This window comes from Harpia harpyja, chromosome W (assembly GCF_026419915.1).
Source record: "Harpia harpyja isolate bHarHar1 chromosome W, bHarHar1 primary haplotype, whole genome shotgun sequence".
NCBI lineage: Eukaryota > Metazoa > Chordata > Aves > Accipitriformes > Accipitridae > Harpia > Harpia harpyja.
The window spans coordinates 9,584,961-9,608,399 of record NC_068968.1 but is presented as its reverse complement, the minus strand read 5'-3'; the positions used below and the strand labels follow the sequence as shown (position 1 = coordinate 9,608,399).

General features: G+C 43.4%; 1 protein-coding gene across 3 annotated transcripts in view; it reads right to left on the bottom strand.

Annotated features, from left to right (window-relative positions):
* LOC128136080 (E3 ubiquitin-protein ligase KCMF1-like) overlaps nt 1-15,538 on the bottom strand; it is an 81,592-nt gene extending 66,054 nt beyond the window's left edge. For 2 of the 3 annotated variants that reach the window (XM_052775182.1, XM_052775181.1), the window contains exon 1: nt 15,023-15,129. Coding sequence is in view for 1 of the 3 variants with exons in the window: in XM_052775183.1 (XP_052631143.1) it covers nt 15,023-15,038 (16 nt within the window). In the remaining 2 variants the exon portion in view is untranslated. Of the gene's footprint in view, nt 1-15,022 lie in introns of all 3 variants that reach the window. The other variant, XM_052775183.1, reaches the window with a different exon arrangement.
* Nucleotides 15,539-23,439: the final 7,901 nt, after the last annotated feature.

The window sequence follows — 23,439 nt, the reverse complement described above, 5'->3', positions numbered from 1 at the left end:
GGATTCCTCCAGTAACTGGCCCCTGGATCCCCTGGTCTTCCAGTTGTCTCACACAAAAGACACACACACAAATAGGTCTCTCCAGTAGCTCATCTGGACTTATGGCCTTTCCAGTACTTGTCTCTCAAGACCCTCTCATCTCTCCAGTAACTGACCCAGATTTACAACATCTCCGATACCTGGCTCCCAAGCCTCTCATCCTACTTTCCGGCTAGTCCAGCTTGAAGTTTACTAGCTATTACACACACCCACACAACTCAAAGGCACTTCAGTTGTTGGGACCTCAGGCTCATAAGCCCCTATAATTCCATGGCCCCTTTTCCAGTTGCTAGCATTTAGACCTCCACACACACACGCGCACACAAAACAGAGAACCTCCTCACCCAGGAAAAATAGTTAGGGAGTTTAATAAGACAGGACAGACTGCGTTGATCAGGCACAGGGCATGGCCAGACAAGCATACTGATCAGCAACCTGTTTACATGTGACTGGGCCTTTTATCCCCTTATCCCTCTATTTTCCCATGCTTATTCCTCTCCAATCCACCTTGATACCTCCCTTCCCTTGCTGTGGCGGTGTGCTCCCCCCACCCCCCTCCCCAGCCAGACCTGTATTTCCCATAATCCTGATCAAGCAATAACCACCAGTGGCAATCATAATGGATGTGTCTGGTCCTGATGGCTGCATCTGGCTCAAAGTGGATTCTCGGGGGAGAGAGATAAAGCCACAGTAGCCAAGGGTTAATTTGAACAATGCACCCACCTAATCACAGTGCTGGTCAATGTCTGACTCGAGACAAATTTGGAAGAAACTAACACCTGTAGTCAGTATGTAAATATGACTATAAGTCAATTATCTTACTCCATAAATAGTGGACAGCCCAGGGCCTGTTGAGCTCTCCTGCATGGCAGCAGGCTGCATGCCGAGATCTCCCCTTGAGTAGGGACACTTCTCAAAGTTACTCCTCGAGGCTGAGAGAATCCTTATCGCATCAGATACTTGGTAAGTGAATTGGGAATAAGAGCACTGAAACTTTGAAATCTTAGCTAAGTGATATCAAGGATTGATTGTGCATATATAATCCTTTAGACGTAAACCGTTGACCAAGTCTGGGACTAAGTCTGGATCCAGCCGCACTTAGACTCCTCTCCGAGAAGGAGTTTAGAATGCAAGGGGGTCCTTTCTGAACCTCATGACTCAATGGGAGGGTCTCCCTGACAGTTTCATCTGACCCTGTCCTCCATGCAGTAAATACTCAAGCGTACCTTGCCATTGAATCTTGTTAAACCCGTCACATTTACTGTCAAACTTTGTTAAATTGCTGTTTTACATCAATAAATATATTGCTACTTCTCTCTTACGAGTGAAGTGCGTCACTCCATCCGCAACACTTGCCTTTGGGCCTTCCCCTAAATACCCCATACTAAGTCTTGCACAATCCCAAAATGCTCTTCCCCTGCATCCTACGAGTCCTATATCCCTCAAGGCAGAACACACACACCCCCCATCCCCCAGAGTCTGCACAGTAATATAAGGAGAGCCTCTCTTGTTGACTCCTCTCAGCAGGTCTCACACCCAGACAATGGGCTGACTTGCAATAATAAGAGTTTCTTTGAACCCAAAATAATACAAGTGTACTGAAAAAAATTATAGAACATAAAAAAAACCATACACTGGATCATTTAAATATTACCCATGTTCTACCTTGAGGAATTCTCATTTTCTTACAATGGAAACATAACAAAGAGAATGGCTTCACAATCACTCCCACTTACCATCACAGAGAATCTCTCTTTTCAGTCAGATAACACACCCACAGAAACTACAATTGCTTACAAGGAAAAGCAATACTAGGAAAGTACTGTCTTTATAATAAAAAGCCTCAAGAACTTTCATGCCTACTTCAGTCAAGCTTTAAACTTGCTCTGTTCCTCTCCCCCCCTTCTTTCACTCACCACTGTACATGCTTCTTCGCTATTGGCTTTTACTTTCCCCAAATACACAACCCAAACATCTGCCTGCCATACCACACATCCATCTTGCTTTCTCTTGGTCTCAAAAGCAAGGGTCACCCCGTTGGCTTCATAATTCAAAGTTTCTAATTTCTATCCTATTGGCATACACAGGAAGTATCCAAAATACACCACAATACGATCCCCTTCCAGTCTCGCATCATTTTTACGTGCCTCAGACCTATTTCTCAACATAAAGTGGCTAAACATTCCTCCCTAACAGTACCATGAACACAAGGAAAGTAGTAAAAACAAATGAAAAAACAACTTTACATATACCAATAAAGACTTTAAGAGCCATCACTGACCTATGGATCACAGTTGATGCAATCACAGAATAACTTATGTGGGAAGGGACTTCTGAAGGTTTCTGGTCTAACCCCCTACTCAAAGTAGGGCCAATGAAAGAAGATTGTGCAGGGCCTTCTCCAGTTGAGGTCTGAATACCTCCAAGGATGAATATATCACAACCTCTCTGGGACCCTGTTCCAGCATTTAACCACCCTCAAGCAGAAAAATGTTTTTCCTTATATCTAATCAGGATTTCCCACGTTCCAACTTGTTGCCCATTTCCTCTTGTCCTATCCTTGCACACCTCTGAGAGGAGGCTGGCTCCATCTTCTCTATTCCCTCCCATTAGGTAATTTTAGACAGCAACGAGATCTCCCTGAGCCTTTTCTTCAAGACATCTGGGTTTGTTCAGCCTCTCTTCGCATATCACATGCTCTAGTCCCCAACTATTGTGGTGGCCCCCGCTAGACTCACTCCAATGTCATAGAACGGTTTGGGTTGGAAGGGACCTTTAAAGATCATCTAGTCTGTCGTGGTTTCAGCCCAGCCGGTAACAAAGGACCACGCAGCCGCTCGCTCACTCCTCCCGCCCCCCTCCGGTGGGATAGGGAGGAGACGGAGGAGAGAAAAGAAAAAAAACCTGGAACCTCGAGGGTTGAGATAAGGGCAGTTTACTGGGACAACACAAAAAAAAGGTTACAACAACAACAACGGTACTAATGAAAGAATATACAAAAAAAGAGTGATGCACAGTGCAACTGCTCACCACCCGGAACCCGACGCCCCCCCACCGAAAGTCCAGAGCCCTCCCCCCGGCCCGCTCCCCATTTATATACTGAGCATGATGTCACATGGTATGGAATAGCTCCTTGGCTAGTTCAGGTCAGCTGCCCCGGCTATACCCCCTCACCTCCCAGGTTCCTGAAAAAATTAACTCTATCCCAGCTGAACCCAGGACATAGTCCAATCCCCCTGCCATGGGCAGGGACATCTTCAACTAGATCAGGTTGCTCAGAGCCCTGTCCAACCTGACCTTGAATGTTTCCAGGGATGGGGCAACATTCCAACTTCTCTGGGCAACCTGTTCCAGTGTTTCACCACCCTCATAGTAAAAAAATTTCTTCCTTATATCTAGTCTGAATCTACCCTCTTTTAGTTTAAAACCATTACCCCTTGTCCTATCGCAACAGGCCCTATTAAAAAGTTTGTCCCCATCTTTCTTATACGCCCCCTTTAAGTACTGAAGAAACAGCTACTAGTATCTAGAAACAGCTACTCTGTCAATTATACCTTTTATATGATGCAGAGTCATGTTCAGAAAAATCATGATTAGCTAAGATTCCCCTTGATCTTTAAGTCAGTATATTTTAGTCTTGTTCACTTATTCAGAGAAGCAAGTTTTTTGATATATTTAGCTAAAGGAATTGGATAACAATTGAGATACAGTCAGCACTTCAGACTTTAAAAGTTTGTTAGGTGGCAAAATAAGACCAAATAGTTCTGATAAATAACATGAAAGAATATAGATTTGATTGAGGCTCACAACTGAACAATAAATAGCAATATGGTAAAAACTGCCTGTAGAAGCTAGGATATGAAAATATTGTGATCTCTGGACTATGTTAATGTCACGAAACAGGAAAAGCATGAGTCTGATCTGCATATAAAATGTAGGAGGAAAGACAATGCTGTAAGTTAGTTCAAAATAAAGGTCCAGTGCTCTCTTGCTACAAGCACAGTATGTTTTCACACGTATCGACCACTAGAAGTAGAAAGGAAATCAGGAAGAAAACCTAGATAATAAAGGGAGGGGACACACTGAAAACACAGAAAAAAACCATGAGGTAACAATATACAAGTATCTCAGGGAAAGAGATATATGACAGCTGAAACACTGAAGAGCAAACAGCTCCAACTTTAAATTTCGAAGAACTAGTCTATAAGCCCTATCTTGTTTTCTATTGAGCTTCACTCAAATGCCATTCAAAAGGGTCGTTTTTGCTCAGTACATTTATGAGCAATCTGAAATCATCAGATGCCTGTGAGGAAATGCACCTTCAGTAGTTAGCACCTTCTTTAAAAAGATAAGATGCACATAAGATGTCAATGGCTCAACGTCCAAGTGGAAACCAGTAACGAGAGCAGTGTCCCTCAGGGGTCCGTACTGGGACTGATACTATTTAATATCTTCATCAAAGACATAGACAGGGGGATCGAGTACACCCTCAGCAAGTTTGCAGACAACACCAAGCTGAGTGGTGCAGTTGATTCCCTAAAGGGAAGGGATGCCATCCAGAGGGACCTTGGCAGGCTTGAGGAGTGGGCCCATGCAAACCTCATGAAGTTCAACAAGGCCAAGTGCAAGGTCCTGCACCTGGGTTGGGGCAATCCCCAATATCAATACAGACTGAGGACGAATGGATTGAGAGCAGCCCTGCAGAGAAGGACTCAGGGATATACTGGTGGATGAAAAATTGGACATGAGCTAGTAATGTGTGCTTGCAGCCCAGAAAGCCAATCATATCCTGGGCTGCATCAAAAGAAGCGTGGCCAGCAGGTCAAGGGAGGCGATTCTCCCCCTCTACTCTGCTCTCATGAGACCCCACCTGGAGTACTGCATCCACCTCTGGGGTCCCCAGCACAAGACAGACATGGACCTGTTGGAGAGGGTTCAGATGAGAGCCACAAAAACAGAGGGATAGAACACCTCTCCTATGAAGAAAGGCTGAGAGAGTTGGGGTAGACCTTATTGCAGCCTTTCAATACTTAAAAGGGGGCTTATAAGGAAGACAGAGAGAGACTTTCTACCAAGGCCTGTAGTGACAGGACAAGGGGCAATGGTTACAAACTGAAAGAGGGTAGATTTAGATTGGACATAAAGAAGAAAATTTTTTTACGATGAGGGTGGTGAGACACTGGAACAGGTTGCCTAGAGAAGTTGGAATGTTGCCCCATCCCTGGAAACATTCAAGGTCAGGTTGGACAGGGCTCTGAGCAACCTGATCTAGCTAAAGATGTCCCTGCCCATGGCAGGGGGATTGGACTAGATGATCTTTAAAGGTCCCTTCCAACCTAAACCATTCTTCGATTTGATGCTGCACATAAGACGGTCTCACCCGTGAGCTGTATTCTCAAGTTTCCTTTTAAGAATGCACATCACAGAAACATACAACTATCACCCTACTGTTTTACAGCACAGTTCTCTAGTCTAGGAAATTATGTACACACATACATGAGCTTGATATTCCATCAATACATTTCTGAGCAATTTTCATGAAGGTGGCATTTGGGGGGCACTCTAGCCTACAGAGTAAGTCTACCTGTAGCACAGAACTTTCATATTCCTAGTACTACTTTAGACTTATTTTCACATCTTTTATGAGCTCTCTATATAGAGCCCACCCTGGCTCCTGCAGGAGATCCTAAGGATTAATTGCTCTCCTATGTTCTGAGACACACACACTATCGCAGTCACCACCTTACAGCACTGGCAACATTGCTTTGCAGAACACTAATTCAGAAGCAGCTCAGCACCTCATACCAGCCTCCTGACAATACCAACAGATGTCCAAAACTTTTTAAATCCTGCATTAGCCTGTCAAAGAAAAGAGAGGTATGATACAGGAAAGGCCCTAGTGTAGCAGCTGTAATATTGACCACAGAATGTATTTTACAAAAATAGCTCAAGCTTTTTCAAGTTAGAGCCTACGAACAGGCCTGCTTTTCTTCTGCACCATTTGCAGAGGCCTTAGAACAACCACAGGTAGAAAACAAAAGTATTTTCAACCTTATTGTTTATATACAACTTCTCTAGCCTCCTGAACTTCTAATTTTTTTTTTTTGCTTGAACTATATAAGTCTAATAATTCAAAGGTATTGCCTCATTTTAACCAAAAGAAACTAAAGCAGCATAGACTACTATAACTGCATCATACAGCTGAGATCCAAGTCCTTAGTGCCACAAAAAATAATGCAGGCAACTTCTTGCAGTCTAGGAGAAGTTTAACACATTATCCTACATAGTTAAAAAAAAATATCCTTTGTCTTCAAAAGCATCAATTAACAAAAAGAACATTTGAGGAAAGGGAAAAATGTGTTTGGAGCAAGTTTAACATGAAATTCAATGCAAGCATCACAAACAGAAGCCATTAGCTGCTGATCTGATGCAGTTGCTCAGAAAGCATCCATCATGGCATCCCTCCAAGACAGAATTCAGAGTTCTATACCCCCAACCAATTATTATTTCAAAGTCGTTGGTTTGTTTTTTTTTTTAATTCCCGAATAGACTATTGTATTTTTACATATGATTCTCAACAATCCTATCAGAGATGAGCTCCTTATTCAGCTTTCTGGTCACACTGCTTAAATCATTCCTACTTCCAGAATACAAGAAACAAAAGAGTAATAAGCTCTATATTACAAGGAACCAGTTACTGGAAAGCCATGATTCTCCATTATGTAAAAGACTGAATAATTTACTTTTCTCACACCATTACAGACTATAAAAAACACCCATATATGTGAAAACACCATTTAAATATTTCTTTAATATGCCACCACACATTAAGCCTAATAACTTGTGCTCTGCAGATCTCCTGTTCCTTCAGACAGCTATCTGGAATAACATCTATAGCAACACCTACCACTACTAGTTTGACCCATGAGGATCACAGAACTACTCTAAGAACATCCTTTACTTATAAAGCCCTCTTCTATAAGAAGGTTCCATATTGCTTTTTCAGCTCGTCACACTAAGTCTTCCTTATCCTAGAAGTTGGGGTTGGTTGTTTGTGGTTTTTTTTTTTTTTTATTTGGGGGGGGGGGGGTGTTGGTGGTGTTTGGTTTTGGGGTTTTTTGTTTGGTTGGTTTTTTTTGGTTTTTTTTGTTTGTTTGTTTGTTTTTTTAATACTGTCAGGTCCTGCCTACCAAATAGTCTGGCAATTTGTAGGCCTTATACCAAGAGACCCAAAAGAGAACATTTTGCAGATCATTGCATCTATTCTGCCTTCAGTATCCAAAAATGCAGGGCAAAAAACTTTTCATCCTTAGAGTTCTCTGAAGTTGAAGATAACCAAAGGAAAATAGTGCTGGGAAGCATATCTAAAGCCTTTAGGAGTCAACTGATACCACCCAGCTCCCAATACAACTTAATAAATCTGCAATTGATTTAATGAATATAGTTTACAGTTACAAGTCTATAAGATGAAAGATGGTCATTGTTTACAGCAGGAGTAAGAGTCTGGGGATGAGCCTTCCATCTGTACAGCAATCAAGTCAACTTACATTTGTTGATATTTTCATCTTACATGGGCAATACATACAAAAGCAGGGGACAGGGACAGAATTAAGATGTATATAAGGTAGTTCACATGATCTTAAGAGTGGGTGGGGGGGTGTTTTAAGAGTTTAAACTACAAAGAGTTGTGTTCTTTACAGCTTGCTTTGGCAAAGCTTTGGTGCCCTTCTTAAAGGGCACCTTGAATTTTTCTTTCAGACACCTACCTTCCCATAGTCAAATTTAGAATCTGCTGTAAATGAATCTGTTGTCTGGCTACAAGGACTTTCTAACAATCATGGAAGTCCAGCTGACAAAGGCTTATCTATATTGAGACTCCCAACAATTTCAAGATCCACCAAAGCAAAAAAATTTCTAAAATACAACCAGTGTACACAGAAATATATAAATTATGCAGTAAATGTGTAGCCAATAAGTCTGAACACTATTTTTAATAAATTTTTTTCCCAGCAAAGATTAAAATTACCGACAGGTACACAATGAGTCCTTCTACTAATATCTCCTAATACATTTCCAACCTTGAGCAACTCCTATGATCTACTGCTTCTGGGGCTGGGATACTTGAGATAGGTATCCATACAACATCACTAGTAAAGCAGTTTAGAGCGTAACTATCCAGTTAGATACCTCCAAGACACTTATGACCAGACCCCAAGCAATACTGAAGGCTTTCTAGCACACTTGCACATGCCCATATATTTATTCACAGAGGCTACCACCAATTTCCTGCCACACTACCATAAATCTGTAGAGCAACTCAAATGTTTTGCAGAGGTAGAGAAGACAGCTTTAGTTTAAACAACAAACCTAGTCACCTTTCAAAGTACCTTGAGGGTTTTATTCATGTTCAAAAAGGGCTCCAACTTTGAACCAAAGACTGCAAAAGGTATGAGTCAAGCAACTGCTTGCACTCACTTCTGAACTCTATGAATGAAGAGCACTTACACAAGTGATAAGAAAAGTTGAAGGCACTTCTATGAGGGGAAAAACCAATATTTTAACTTTGCAGAGACCTCACTTCTAGGCTCTAGACAGTTGTCAAGCTTATGCAAAATAAAGCTTCATGAAATAGCTCAAAACAAAAAAATTCATTTACACGTACTGGAAACCAGTGAAACTACTGAGCATGTCACTATACTCTGCACTGAAAGAAATTCAAAATCACCTTATTTCATTGTTACTTTATCATAGTGTTATCATAACTAACTTTGAAACAAACATGTGGTGGTGGGCTAACCTCAGCTGGCTACCAGATAGCCACCCAGACACTCTCACTCCCCCTCCTCAAGAGGGCAGGGTTGTGGAATAGGATGGAAAAGCTCATGGGTAGAGATAAAGATAGGGAGATCGCTTACCAATTACTGTCACAGGCAAAACAGACTTGGCTTGGAGAAAATTGATTTAATTTATTGCCAATTAAAAAAGTAGGATGGCAAGAAATAAACCCAAAAAACTAAAACACCTTCCCTCCCTTCCCCCCCTTCTTCCCAGGCTCAACTTTACTCCTTCACTCCCAATTCTTCTACTTCCTCCCCCCAAACTGAGGCACAGGAGGGATGTGGAATTGGGGGTTGCAGTCAGTTCATAACAGTTTGTCTCTGCCACTCCTTCTCCTCACACTTTTCCCCTGCTCCAGCACAGGTCCTCTCCGTGGACTACAGTCCTTCAGGAAAAGACTTCAGGAAAAGTCCTCTCCATGGGATGCAGTTTCTGCCACTAGCCTGCTCCTGCACCAGATCCTTTCCACAGGCCGCAGTTCCCTCCTGGAGCTTGCTCCGTTGTGGTCCTCTCCACAGGCCCCATCACTGGCCTGCTCCCACTCTTCTCCATAGGCTGCAGGGAAATATACCTGCTATAGCACCCAGAGCACCTCCTCCCCCTCCTTTTTTCTGACCTTGCTGTCTGCAAGATTGTTTCTTATACCTCCACTGCCCTCCCCCCTTTCTTACACACACTGCTGCACAGCATTTTTACCCTTTCTTAAATTTGTTTTCACAGAGGTGCCATCAGCTTCAATGACTGGCTCAGTTTTGGCCAGCAGTGGGTCCTTTACAGAGCCAGCTAGAACCAGCTCTGTCCAGCACATGGGCAGCCCCATGTCTCTTCTCACTGAGGCCACCCCTACAGCTCCCCCCCACCAAAACCTTGCCATAAACCCAATACATGTGAATGACATTAAGGATCATGTTTACATAAGAACATAGGAATTAGCATAAGTTCAGATCAGAGATTCAGCTGACTATTCATGGAAAGTTGTAAGAACATCACAGAATATCAGACATTAGATTCTCAACAGCAACCTTTTAGTCTCAAGTAGAGACATGAAATACAAAGTTTGAGATAGAATCCAAAGTTTTAATCCTTCAAACCAGAAACCAGGTGGTATAACTTTTTCCTGTGAAAAAGTATTACACAATCTAGTTACACACTGTGTGAAAAAGCACTTCTATTAATCAGTTTTGAATCATCAGCCTCTTTAATTGTATAACCTCCTGTTCTTATGTTATGAAAAAAAGTTATAGACACTCTTCATCTATATTAAGCTATTCATTCTTTTTAGATTCTCTTTGTCAACCTTGAAGATAAAGATTTTTTTCAGTCTCTATTCATGCAGTAGTCCTTTGTCTCTCCCCCCCAACCCTGAGTCACATCACTTCTTGAGTTCTTTGGAGGGGATTCAAGCTGCATACAATAGTTTATAACACTATTATACTGAAATCTGACAGTGCTGCCTGAATTTAACTGTTTGTTGGTCTTCTCCTTATGACTAATTTTCACAGCCTTTAACTACCACATTTGTCCACCTAGTTAAAGTTCTCTAGGCCATGCATGCATTTTGTTTGGAAGTTTCAACCAAAACATTTCTAAGAACTAAAATAAGAGAAAAACCACTAATTTGCAGGTATTAGAGCTGCAGCTGTGAACGCCCAAAATTTTCAATTGAGCCTTCATGAAACAAGAAACACACAGATAGCAGCCACCTGTAAACTCTTGTCCAAGTGATTTGCCTGGCATTTCCTAAGAACTCCATAGAAGAGGCAGGAATGAATCCAGCTTTCCACAACAAAACTCAACTATCAACATCCCAAAAATACTTTCTTTCTATAATGCCTCATCTGGTCCTCCCCTACATATAACAGCCTCCTTCCCTATACACCCTTGACAAGGCAGAGCACAACAGAGAAGATAATATGCAGCTATGTAATTTCACAGTGCATGTACTCAAAGAGGGCTGAATTAGGTTTCTCTGCACAAGCTAGTTCTGGCACATCCCAACTCCCAAGTGCTCAACTTGACAACCTTGCTGTTCTGAACAGCTTCTTGAACGCAGTAACGTTTTTCACATCTTGCCAACACACACAGTAGCAGTAAAAACAGAAGCATGATTATCTACAGTGATACTCCACAACCTTTCCCAAGTTGATACCACTGAAGTAGACACTTTAAGATACCTAAAAAATTAATTTGTCCCTATTGCTTTTCCTTTTAACACAAGTTAGTTTCACTCATCTTGTGCTGCTCATGCATTGAGCTTATCTAGCTCTTTCTAAAGTTCCTTGGAAGACCTTCTAGTCACCCCTAGCTCAAATAACTGTCTTATTTGCAAGTGTTTCTATTCCACTATTCCCTTCCCCCACATCCTTCACTCTCTAGATAATTTTTAAAGTTCTATACCAGTTCCGTTTCTGAAGGTATTAAACAGTCAATGGCAAAAGGTCAATGGTTGAATTCTACTCTCTCTTTTTCCCCGTCTCCTAACCAACTTCTGATCCACAACGTGAATTAATTTCTTGCCACAAAGCAAAGAAAATTGCCAAGAGACCCTGATGAAAAGTAAGCTTATACCTCCAAAAGATACTTATTTAGAGCCCTGAGACAACACATTGGAATACCAACTTCTCCAGCATTTATCTTCTCAAATACATCCTTCCCCATCTGTCATGGTTTAACCCCAGCCAGCAACTAAGCACCACACAGCCGCTCACTCACTTCCCCCCAACCAATAGGATGGGGAAGAGAATCAGGGAAAAAAAAGTAAGACTCATGGATTGAGATAAGAAGGGTTTCATAGAACAGAAAAGAAACCAATAATGATAATGATAACACTAATAAAATGACAACAGCAATAATAAAAGGATTGGAACATGCAAGTGATGCACAATACAATTGCTCACCACCCGACGCCCAGTTAGTCCCCGAGCGGCAATCCCCCCACTCCCCCCAGTTTATATACTAGGCATGATGTCACATGGTATGGAATACTCCATTGGCCACTTTGGGTCAGCTGCCCTGGCTGTGTCCCCTCCCAACTTCTTGTGCCCCTCCAGCCTTCTTGTTGGCTGGGCATCAGAAGCTGAAAAATCCTTGACTTGAGACTAAACATTACTTAGCAACAACTGAAAACATCAGTGTTATCAACATTTTTCTCATACCTAACTCAAAAACATAGCACTATACCAGCTACTAGGAAGACAATTAACTCTATCCCAGCTGAAACCAGGACACCATCACAAAACCAATTCTGGCAAAAATAAGCCATTTTGACAAAAAGCACACAGCAGAGATACAGTTTATTAACATGTTTGAAACTTGCTTTTCTCCTATACCTTATCCTTGCAAAAACAACTTCCATCAACTTACAGATTGACAACTCTCAGCCAACCACAGAGCCTACATCAAGGCAACTTATTCTAACCTTATAACTAATATACAATTAACACTTAAAACATGTTAAATGGCAAATAAAAGAAAAACATTAAGAAAACTCAAGACAAACCAGGTTCCTATAAAAATCTATCAAAGTACAACTGTTACTGCAGCTTTATATCTTTTCAGTTTTGATGGGGTTTTTCCTTCTTTATATAAAAAGATTTATGTCAACAATGCAACATTACCATCAACAGTTTATTAGAAGATAACTATTTTCATTTTTTAAAACATGCAACTTCAAAGAACATCGATATACCTGTTTCCAATTTAACAAAACCACACTTAACATTGTTTCCATACTTTGATTTCTGCTGATGAATAAAGACTGAGAAAAACATTATTTCCCGTGCTAAACAAAACCTAACATCCACTAGAAAAACCTCAAAACATATCCTCCATCAGAAACACATTTTTTAAAAAGTATTTTGATAATTCTTCTCCTTTATTAAAACATTGCAACACTGAACAACACATAACACCACTTTTGTAGCTTTAACCAGTGCAATCTAACAAGTCCACACCCTACTACCCTGCTTTAAGTCACATACCATGGATAGCTATTACAGCAGCAGTTTACAGAGTACTTTCTCCAACAAAGCCACAAACAAAACTTTTTATTAACCCTCATTTTACCCACTGTTGTTAGCATTTGCCTCATTATCTGCATAGGATGCAGATAATCCAACAACCCCACCCACCCTCTTTGAAGAAAAAAAAAAAACCAACCCAAAAAAACCCAAAACCCACCAACCCCCCCCAAACAAACAAACCCCCCCCCCAAACAAACAAACAAAACCCCCCCCAAACAAACAAACAAAACCCCCCCCACAAACAAACAAAACCCCCCCCACAAACAAACAAACAAAACCCCCCCCACAAACAAACAAACAAAACCCCCCCCACAAACAAACAAACAAAAACCCCCCCACAAACAAACAAACAAAACCCCCCCACAAACAAACAAACAAAACACCCCCCCCACAAACAAACAAAAACCCACAAAAACACACACCACCAAAAAACAAACGCACACAAAACCATATCTTAATCAGAAAAAAACCAAGAGGATTTGGTATCTTTACTAGAAAAAAAAGTGTTAGTAGATTCAGGCAAGACTGGTCTTAGATAGGCAAGTACACACACTAACAAAATGCTGTAGCTATACACCAAATAGTCATCATACTTACTCCAGTTCAGCATCAAGCTACCAACCCTCCATCTAGAAGTCAGTATTATTACTCCCAAACATTGACATCCTCTAGCACATTGCTTTCAAAACATTAAGATTAAATAAAGATATCTCCATTTCTTTTAAAAAGATTATTTTCACAACTCTAGAAGACTCAAACTTGTGTATGGAGACAGGTGCTAAATTTAGCTCCTAACAGAGCAAAAAATTATCCTTTCAAGATACAAGGCAGAACTTCTACAGAATATTTTATACTAGTGCAACTACCAGTAAGAAGAAGTAGAAAACCAAACAAGTTTCTTTACAAATATCACACACAACTTCTCTCTACATAAATTCCCTTCTTTCATTTTTCTCTCCATTCTTCTCACTTTTTAAATCCTTAACTATCCACTACACTTACCCATAGCAAAAAAAAAAAACCACACAACCCCCCCCCCCAAACAGAAGAACAAGGACAAACACACAAAATAATTGTATGATGACCTCTCTACAAAAGCTGCTACAGTAGCATGTTTCCTCTTTTAAAATACAAAACTAAAAAAAGAATATATTACTTCTCAATCTGCCAAAGCTACCAAAATACAAACTACACCTGAACAAGGGCACAAAGACTGCATAAACCCTTTTTTCTGATCCCAACACCACAGCCAATTACATACATGAGTTCCTTTTACACCTGTCACACAACACGCACCTCCCTTCATTATACCAAAGCAGACCACACCCCAATCCACTTCCCCTAGATGCCAGGCTACCCTCCTTGCATTACCTCCCCTCAAGCACTACTCTCCTCGTGCCTCATGCCCCACAGTCCCTTCTCCTCCCTACCCTAAGAAACCTGGGGGTACTTCCCCCTCACAGGGTGCATATCATGCTAAGCCTGCCTCCCCTTCCCCTCCTGCACCCCTTCTCCCTTCACATCATGCCATTTACAACTCCCAGGACACATCAGCAAGCCACCCTGACACACACCTCCCACCCCCCTTACACCTTCCTCTTTTCCCCTAGACCAGATTCCTTTAGGCCCACCTCTCAGGCCCATCAAACAGTGAAATAAGAGGAGTGAAAATAAACAGCTCTCCTATCTCCTCCCCTCTATTATCTACCTCGGACACACTCCTTATCCGGGGCGAGGCAAGGTCCGAGTTGCAGGCTAATGAGGGGTGACAGAGACCAGGCCCACTTCAAGCTGCAGCAGGCCCTTCAACCTCAGCGAGCACAGGCCTGGTGTGCGTGCTTAGTAGCGACAGAAAAGGGACTCGGGGCCTACCCGTAACAGACACGGCCACCACCTCCCCTCCCGCGACACTGCAAAGCGAGGTCTGGCCGCCGCCTTCCTCCTCCCACCATGGCCACTTTCCGCGACCGACTCCACAGGCCCCGCTCTCAGCGACGGCGCCGCCATGTTGACCCACCTCACACGGCGGCATGCGAGGCCCTAACACCGTACACGCCGTACAGGGCTCAAGGACATCTCCCCTCTCCCTCCCCCCTCCCCCCCCGGAGCCTTAGGTCTCTCACCTTCGTGTCGGGACATCCTAATTTTGAGGCTGCAGCCCAGGCCTGTCCCTAGGCTCCCGCTGGGCTGCTCGGGCGGCGCTTTAGCCTAGGTCCCTCCCTCCTTACGCACTGACCCCCAAGCGCGAAGCGAACAAGCAACAAAAAGGGGAAAGAAATCGGGGAGGGGGGGGAGTGTGAAGCAAAGAGATATCTGTTCTAACGGCCCCAGCCAGCCAGCAGCCAGCCAGCCGGCCGGCCTGTCTCACTCTCTCCCTCCCTCCCGTAGGGGGGCGGATCCACCAGCAGTGACTTCCCAGGCTCCGCGATACAGTGAATCTTAGGCCCCTCTTCCTCTTCCGTCGCTTTAATCTACACCCCTCTTTCTGAGTCCCCACCTCTGTTCCCTCTTCTATTGTTGTTACTGTAAGAACACTGATTCCTTCTTGCATCCCTCAGCCCTTTCCTGTCCTAAGCTCAAGGTCTCCCTGTTTCTTTTCTTCTCCACCTGTTTTGGTTTTTTTTTTAATTCTTTCTCTCTTTTTTTCTTCATTCCTTCTCTGTCCAATAGCCGTTGCTACTGCGCACAGGAAGGAAGAGGAAATACATAGCCAATGGAAAGGAGGATCGGCACCACCCAACGCAGGGAAAGCCGCGGCGTTGAGCGTAGCTTGTATGTACTGGATGGGGCTCTCCCTTTCTTCCTCCAAACTAGGAAAGACTGCTGTCTCCAGGCATTCACCAGAGACACAGCCTCCTCCACCATTTCGGCCTCTGACAACTGCCCGCGTGCCGCGGGAGGCAGGGAGAAGAGTCCCCCCGCTCGCCCCTGTTGTAGAACACACTGCTGTAGCGGTGGGGCTGTACCTTTGCGGGTGCACGGAGATCTCCCTCGTCCCCTAGTAAGGACGCCAGAGAGCGAGGAATGGCAGCGACCCGACAGCAGCCTTGAGGAATGGGGCAAGTTCAGCGAGGTGGTTCACGGTACTTCCCATTCTCTCTCCTTTCCAGTGTGGCTTGCAAAACCCTCTCTGTAATTCGGGGAGGTGTAGTGAGCAGTGATGAATCTGACACATGCCCTGACTTCCTGCCCCGTCCTGGCTGCCTGACTCCTGCAATGCTGAGGGTGCTCGGGTAACTTTTTAATCAGCCGAGAAAGGCAAATGCCAGCCTGCCTGCAACAGGTGCCATATTGCACACGCGTGGGTTTTACCTAGTCTTGATGTTTACCTAGTCTCAGTGTTTCTGCTTAGGCTGCAAAGTGCTGAGAGGTGAAGAGAGGGCGACCTTGTGGCCACAGTAACATACTGATTTTGTCCATAGATGAACTAAGCCATTTTAGTGGGATATTCTCATACTTTTCTGTGCATTTTTTCTTTCAATCTGCCTCTTACTAGTGTTAGGCTCCAAAGGATAGGGATGTGTGTTTCAGAATGGGGAGGGGGAGCAAACCTTGCACAGTTCCTGACTGCTGCAGGAGCTTTCCATATGTCCTGAGAAGTGGGAGCCACATAGCTGGGAAGGGGGGAGGCAGAACCTTATAAAGAATGATGAAAAAGCAAAAAGTTTGTGACTTGCAGATTGCTTTCCCTGCAACTTTTTGTCTTTTGCGAGAAGACATTAGTCTAGAGAAGAAATTGTAAAGGTAAAACACCTATCATGGGAGGGGAGAGGGAGATGGGGGGAAGGGGGAAGAATGGATCGGATGGGGGAGGTGTGGTAGGGGGAAGGAAGGAGGGGGTAGGGAGAGGAGGAGGGAAGGGGAGAAGGGGGAGGGGTAAGAGAGAGAGGGAGATGGGAGGGGGACAGGAAGTGAGAGGGAGGTATGGGGAGGGAGGAAGAAGGGAGAGTAGGTAAGAGGGTAGGGGGAGGAGACAGGTGTGTGGGCTTGAAGGGAAGGGGAAGAGGGGAAAGTAGGGAGAGGGGGGTTGTGGAGAAGGGGGTTGGGGGTAAGGGCGAGGGAGTGTGGGGAGGTGGCTAGAGGGAGGGGTTGGGGAGAGGGCAGAAGGGGATTGGGGGGATAGGGATTCGGGAGTAGAGAGGGAGGAGGGTGTTTTGCACCAGGAGGTGCTGGTTCATAATGATCCCGGTAAGAAAGGTGCTTAGACTCTGTAATGTATCATTTAAAATGCTATTTATTAGAGCTAACACTATAAAGGAGAGGATAGTATAGTATAGATAATGTTATGTCCCTTAAGACGTTGGGAACCCCGAGTTGTGCAGCATTGAATGGGCCTCTGATCAGGGTGCAGCACACCATGCAAACCCTGTCTGTAGAAAGGGTTACCCCATTTTGGTCATCTGAGCTCTTATAGGGTTTTCTTACAAGAAAACAACTCTGTTCATTTCTACTGTCAAACAGAAAGGATGTTTACATGAGAACTCACTGCTTTACTTTTAGATCAAGGCAAGGAAATGCAGGGGGTGTAATCACTGGTACCAGGTGGGAGCTGCCTGCAGGCTCCTCTGTTACAATGAGCTGCCTAAGTTTATCCTGTGGCTAAGGGATATGCGCAGCACAATGCAGGCCTAGGCTTACTTAGGTTAATTGTTGTGTGGATCACTAACTCCTCGATGTACAATTGTCTTCTAGTTAGGATCACTACATCACAGTGCACACGTTCTTTTGAAGTTGGCATTTTGTTCTGGGTTTCCATTTTAGTAGACGGTGTTGCCTGTGTCTTGCAGCACAGCGCAAAGCCCAAAGGTTGCCCCGGTAATATTGCATGGTTGTCATGGTTTAACCCCAGACAGCAACTAAGCACCACACAGCCACTAACTCACTCCCCCCCAGAGGGATGGGGGGAGAGAATCAGAAGGGTAAAAGTGTGAAAACTTGTGGGTTGAGATAAAAACAGTTTAATAATTGAAATAAAATAATAATAATAAATTGTAATGAAAAGGAAAATAACAGAGACAGAGAGAGAGAAATAAAACCCAAGAAAGGCAAGTGATGCAAATGAAAACAATTGCTCACCACCAACTGACTGATGCTCAGCCAGTCCCTGAGCAGCGGCCCCCCCACCAACTTCCCCCCTAGTTTTATTGCTGAGCATGACATTGTATGGTATGGAATATCCCTTTAGTCAGTTGGGGTCAGCTGTCCCGGCTGTGTCCCCTCCCAACTTCTTGTGCACCCCCAGCCTACTAGCTGGCGTGGCAGTGTGAAGAGCACAAAAGGCCTTGACTCTGTGTAAGCACTGCTCAGCAGCAACTAAAACATCCCTGTATTATCAGCACTGTTTTCAACACAAATCTAAAACATAGCCCCTTACCAGCTACTGTGAAGAAAATTAACTCTATCCCAGCCAAAACCAGCACAATGGTCATCCTGGTGGTTTGGGTCTGGCTGTGAGGGCCTCTTGTTTCAGCTCACAAGATTGGTCTCTTCTTTGCCCCAGAGCAGAGGTTAGATGGATGCCCCTTGAGTAGCTTCCTAGGAGGGGTCCATAGCCCTTGTGCATGTTCAAACTTCTTTGTGTCTCTCTGATCCTTTTGACACACCCCATTCTCTTAAACTCCTCCTTACAGAGAACAACAGATAGAGCAGGGGCACAGAGGGACCAAGCACTTCAGAATAGGAATAATTCTCTGGGCACTGGTGAGGACAAACAAGACCCTTCAGGGGATTCATCAGAGCTAGGTGAACCAAAGCCTTCTGTCTGCACAAAGGAGAAAAGGCATGTGATAGTTACTGGAGATGCCTTCCTGCAGGTGATGGAGGCATCAATCTGCCAACCTGACCTGATGTCTCAGGAGGTTTGTTGCTTGCCAGCAGCTAGGATCCAAGATGCTGCAGAGGGACTGCTACGGCTTGTCTGGCCCTCCGAGTATTACCCCTTTCCTGTTCTTCCATGTAGGCAGAAACAGTACAGTCAAGGGTATCCCAAAGTATATCAAGAGCGACTACAGAGCTCTGGGGATGAGGGTAAAGGGCATGGGGGCTCAGATGGTGTCTCCTCAGTCCTGTCAGTGAAGGGGAAAGGCTCATGTAGAACCAGATTCATTCAGCAGATCAACACCTGGCTGTGGGGCTGGTGTCACACAGATAGGGCTTTGGCTTCTATAACTATGGGACCCTATTTGAGGAGTGAGGACTGCTGAGCAGGGATGGGATACATTTGACAAAGTGGGGCAAGAGTGTCTTTGCAAAAAGGCTTGCTAACATACTGAGGAGGGCTGTAAACTAGGTATGTTGCTGGAGGGTTACTACAACCTGAAGATAAATGAAAGTGCAAGAGGCAGAGCAGATGTGTCTAGGGGACAGCATGACAGGGGAGGCTTTCATACTTTGCCTGTGTAAGGGGCTTTGCGGCGACTGAATTAAGCGCTCAAGCTATCTGTACAAGATTCCGTTTATTTCACAAAAGAATCCAACTTATATATGTTTCAACAAAGATCTAGAAAGAACTAATGGCATACAGCCAATATTACTAACACAGGAGTGCATATCTGGCTCAGCTGGGATGTTTGCCAGTCCTCAGAACAGTTAAAGATAAAAACATTCCACACACATACTCGTGACTGTCTTCAGCCACATCTTCCCAGGCCTACACAAGGCCATCCTCCAACCTGACCTTGTAAAACTAGTTCTTCAAGGCTTGGCAAACATACAGCACAACAAATTCTAACAGTCACTCTTGAAAACAAATGCCAGGTGTTCTGAGCTGCTCCCACAGGCTTAAGGCAGTCCTGCCAAGTTATAGGTTTGGGATATGGTTAATGTGGTGGGTTAGCCTTGGCTAACAGCCAAATGCCCGCCTAGCTGTGTTGTCCCACAAGCAGGGTTTGATACCCAGTGTGCAATAAGCCAATCTTACACACAGAGATGAGATATTTATTTATTTCATGTTTGCACAAAGATGGGTGCTAGATGATAATTCCACAAAACTAGCACTCTACACCAAAGAGCTACAACATATTTATCCTGTTACATGATTAGTAAAACCCCGCCTAAATTTACATTCATTGGTTAGTAGTCACCATCTCATCTACTATTGGTTAGTTATATTTAAATTAGCCTCGCTTGCTATGTAAATTAGCAAGCATGCTCCTTGCAGGTGTGGGTCTTTCCAGTCTTGAATTGAGTTGGTGGTCATGATCTCCCCCTGCCGCCTTTACTTTTCCCCCAGTTCATGTTTCTTTAGCAATCATCTGGCTTTCGGTGCCTTCTGGAGCAGGATGTTTCCTTTTTATCAGTCTTAGTTCTTCTTCAAGGGCATAGTTGTTAGTAAGGTATGATACAAAGTAATCAGGCCTGCATAGTGAAACTATTGAGTAATGGTCCTCCTTAAAGGACAACGCATCATGTTTAACCCTAAATTAAGTAGTATCACCACAGCCTAGGCATTAACTCAAACACATGGCTACATTTTCCCCCTTTGAGACTATAAAAGAGGAACCTCAATGTGGTTTCTCTTATATCAGTCTCATCTCAAATTATTTTCTCATAAACCTTAGCAACTATTATATAGCTCAGTAAGCTTTTTACCCATAAACTTAAATTGGGGAACAAGGAAGTCAACCATTTAAATGTTTCTTCAAATCTGTAAGATGTGTCATCCTTTTGTATCTCATGGAGTGTTTTAGTCTGTCTCCAGGTTTCTTCTAGGTCTGTAGAAATTCTACCACTCTGATCCACATATACACAGCAACCAGTATTTAGAACTGTGCATACCCCTCCCTGAGAGGTCAACATCATATCGAGAGCCATCCTATCTTGCAAAGTGATTTTGGCCAATTCTGATACTTCTTCCTGTAAAGGTTTAATAGCATCATAAGTCTCGTTTCCAATTTTCTCAATTGTAGCTGAAACGTTTACTATAGCTTTTTCCAATTCATTAACTCCTAACCAGGGAATAAACCACCTCATGAAGGAGTGAAATCCTGTGGGTCTATCAATCAATGGATTAGAAGTTCTTTTACTTCTTCAAAGGTAGGTTCTCATCCATACTCGGGATTCTAATTTTTCAATTATCATGACATTAGGTACTACCGCTCCTAAGGTACATGTTCCTGACCAGTTAGGAGGTAGGGTTTTATGAGCCTCGTCACCACAAAGCCAATACCAACCACTTCCCTTCGGAACCTGCCAGCCAGTTCTTTGTTTTTCAGACCAACTTCAGTATCTTATTTCAAATGTACCTTTGGAACAATTTGCATATTTTCCTACATATGTAGCTCCAGTACAGTTAAGTTTAGGTCTTGGCAGCCAGTCTGTGTTATGATTACATCTCTCTAGACATTGATAATAATTTCCTGGTAAATTGTGAACTTTCCATTCTTGTCCTATTGTGTCATTGTATGATGTTTGGTCACTGTTATTCTGCACATGCTTTACAAATTCCAGGAAAGAGAAATTGAGGGGTATTACTATTAAAGGAATACCTTTGTTAGAATGCTTGGGGCAATGAGTACAGATCCAACAATTAGACTTGTTTGCCATTTGTACTTGTCCTGGGTTCAGCTGGGATAGAGTTAATTTTCACAGGAACCTGGGAGGGGGCACAGCCAGGACAGCTGACCTGAACTGGCCAAGGAGCTATTCCATACCATGTGACATCATGCTCAGTATATAAATGGGGAGCGGGCTGGGGGGGGTGCTCTCTCTCTCGGTGGGGGAAGTGGCGGAGCGTCGGGTTCCAGGTGGTGAGCAGTTGCACTGTGCATCACTCGTTTTGTATATTCTTTTATTAGTACCGTTGTTGTTGTTGTTGTAACTTCTCTTTTTGTGTTGTCCCAGTAAATTGTCCTTATCTCAACCCATGAGGTTCCATTTTTTTTTTCTTTTCTCCTTTGTGATTCTCCTCCCCATCCCACCGGAGAGGGGTGGGGAGGAGTGAATGAGCAGCTGCGTGGTCCTTTGTTACCGGCTGGGCTGAAACCACAACAGTACTGGTTTTGAACCGGAATTCTCATTAATGCTATAGGTAGGACATCTACCCACTTAATTTGCATTTCTTGACACAGCTTCGAGGTCTGTCTCTTTAGGGTTTGATTCATCCTTTCTACCTTCCCATTTGACTGGGGTCTCCATGGTGTATGTAGATCCCATTGTATTTGTAGAAACTTAAGAGACACCCTGAACTACATCAGCTATAAAGTGAGGCCCATTGTCTGATGACATCCCTTCTGGGATGCCGAATCTCGAATCTCGGAATCACTTCTTTCAGCAAGATTCTAACTACTTCTCTAGGTTTGTTGATACAGCATGGGAAGGCTTCAGGCCACCCAGAAAAAGTATCTACCAAAACTGAAAGATACTTAAACTGATTACATTACGGTAATTCAGAAAAATCTATTTGCCAGTATTCCCCTGGGGTTTGATCTTGTCTCACTTCTCCAAAAGGAGGCTTTCTTTGAATTTTTGGATTATTCTTGCAACACTGCTGACATTGTCGTACAATTATATCAGCTAACTTCTGCATTTTTGGTCCTACAGCATATCTTTTAATGCTCGCAACCAGAGCATCTGCTCCCATATGGGATTCATTATGGGTTTTCTTCAATATTTCTCTTACCATTGGGGTGGTGATCAATACCTGTGTGAGAGACTGAAAGAGTTAATGTCTCAAACATTGTGGTGGGGCAAGTTCTGCCTAACAACGAACCATCGGCACAGGACATCAGCAACAGGACCGGGAGGGCATGCCAGAGGGTGCTCAGCTCTGTGTTCTGATATGCTGTTCTGATATGCTGAGCAGGGCAGCTCACCATGCATGGCCAAAGATCAAACAATGGTCATGTCTGCAGGGAAGGAGTAATACTGAAAAGCCGGTCGAAGAAACTCTCTAAGACTCATTTTGGAGTTTTAGAAAGCAGGCATTCTTTATTGCAGCGCTGGATGCACAGGGGATAATTCCACCTAGCGTGCATACCACAGCTTCAGCACAAACAGGTTATATGGAGTAACTAATTACATATTAATCAGATTAGTATACATATGAAGCCTGAGCCTGATGGAAAACTACCAGACAAGACTCTTAAATTACATAAAAATTATTGTAACTGATTATCATAGTACTGCCTAGATCCGATCATGCACAATGGTTCTTCATTTGAGTCGAAGGGCTGCTTTTGCGACCACCGACCCATTTGAGATTCTGTTGGCTGACCTTCAATCTTTGTTTGTCATCCTTGTTCTTTGATCTTGGAGCTTAACATGGTTTCAGTCACATATGGTCAGTTTCAATATTATTCTTATCTAATGTACAGGAACATCCAGTCATAAGAGCAAAGAACTGCCAAACTTATGAGTAACTACCTCTACTAGTTAATTATTTGGCTACACTTTTGTGTATTGTTTCAATCATAGTGTTAGTATAAGATTTCTAATAATTATTTACCAAATCTCACCTTTACAGTCATCTAGCAGCAAACCAGTTTCCACGGCTGGTACAAAATATTAAAACCATAAAATTATTTAGACATACCATACAGAA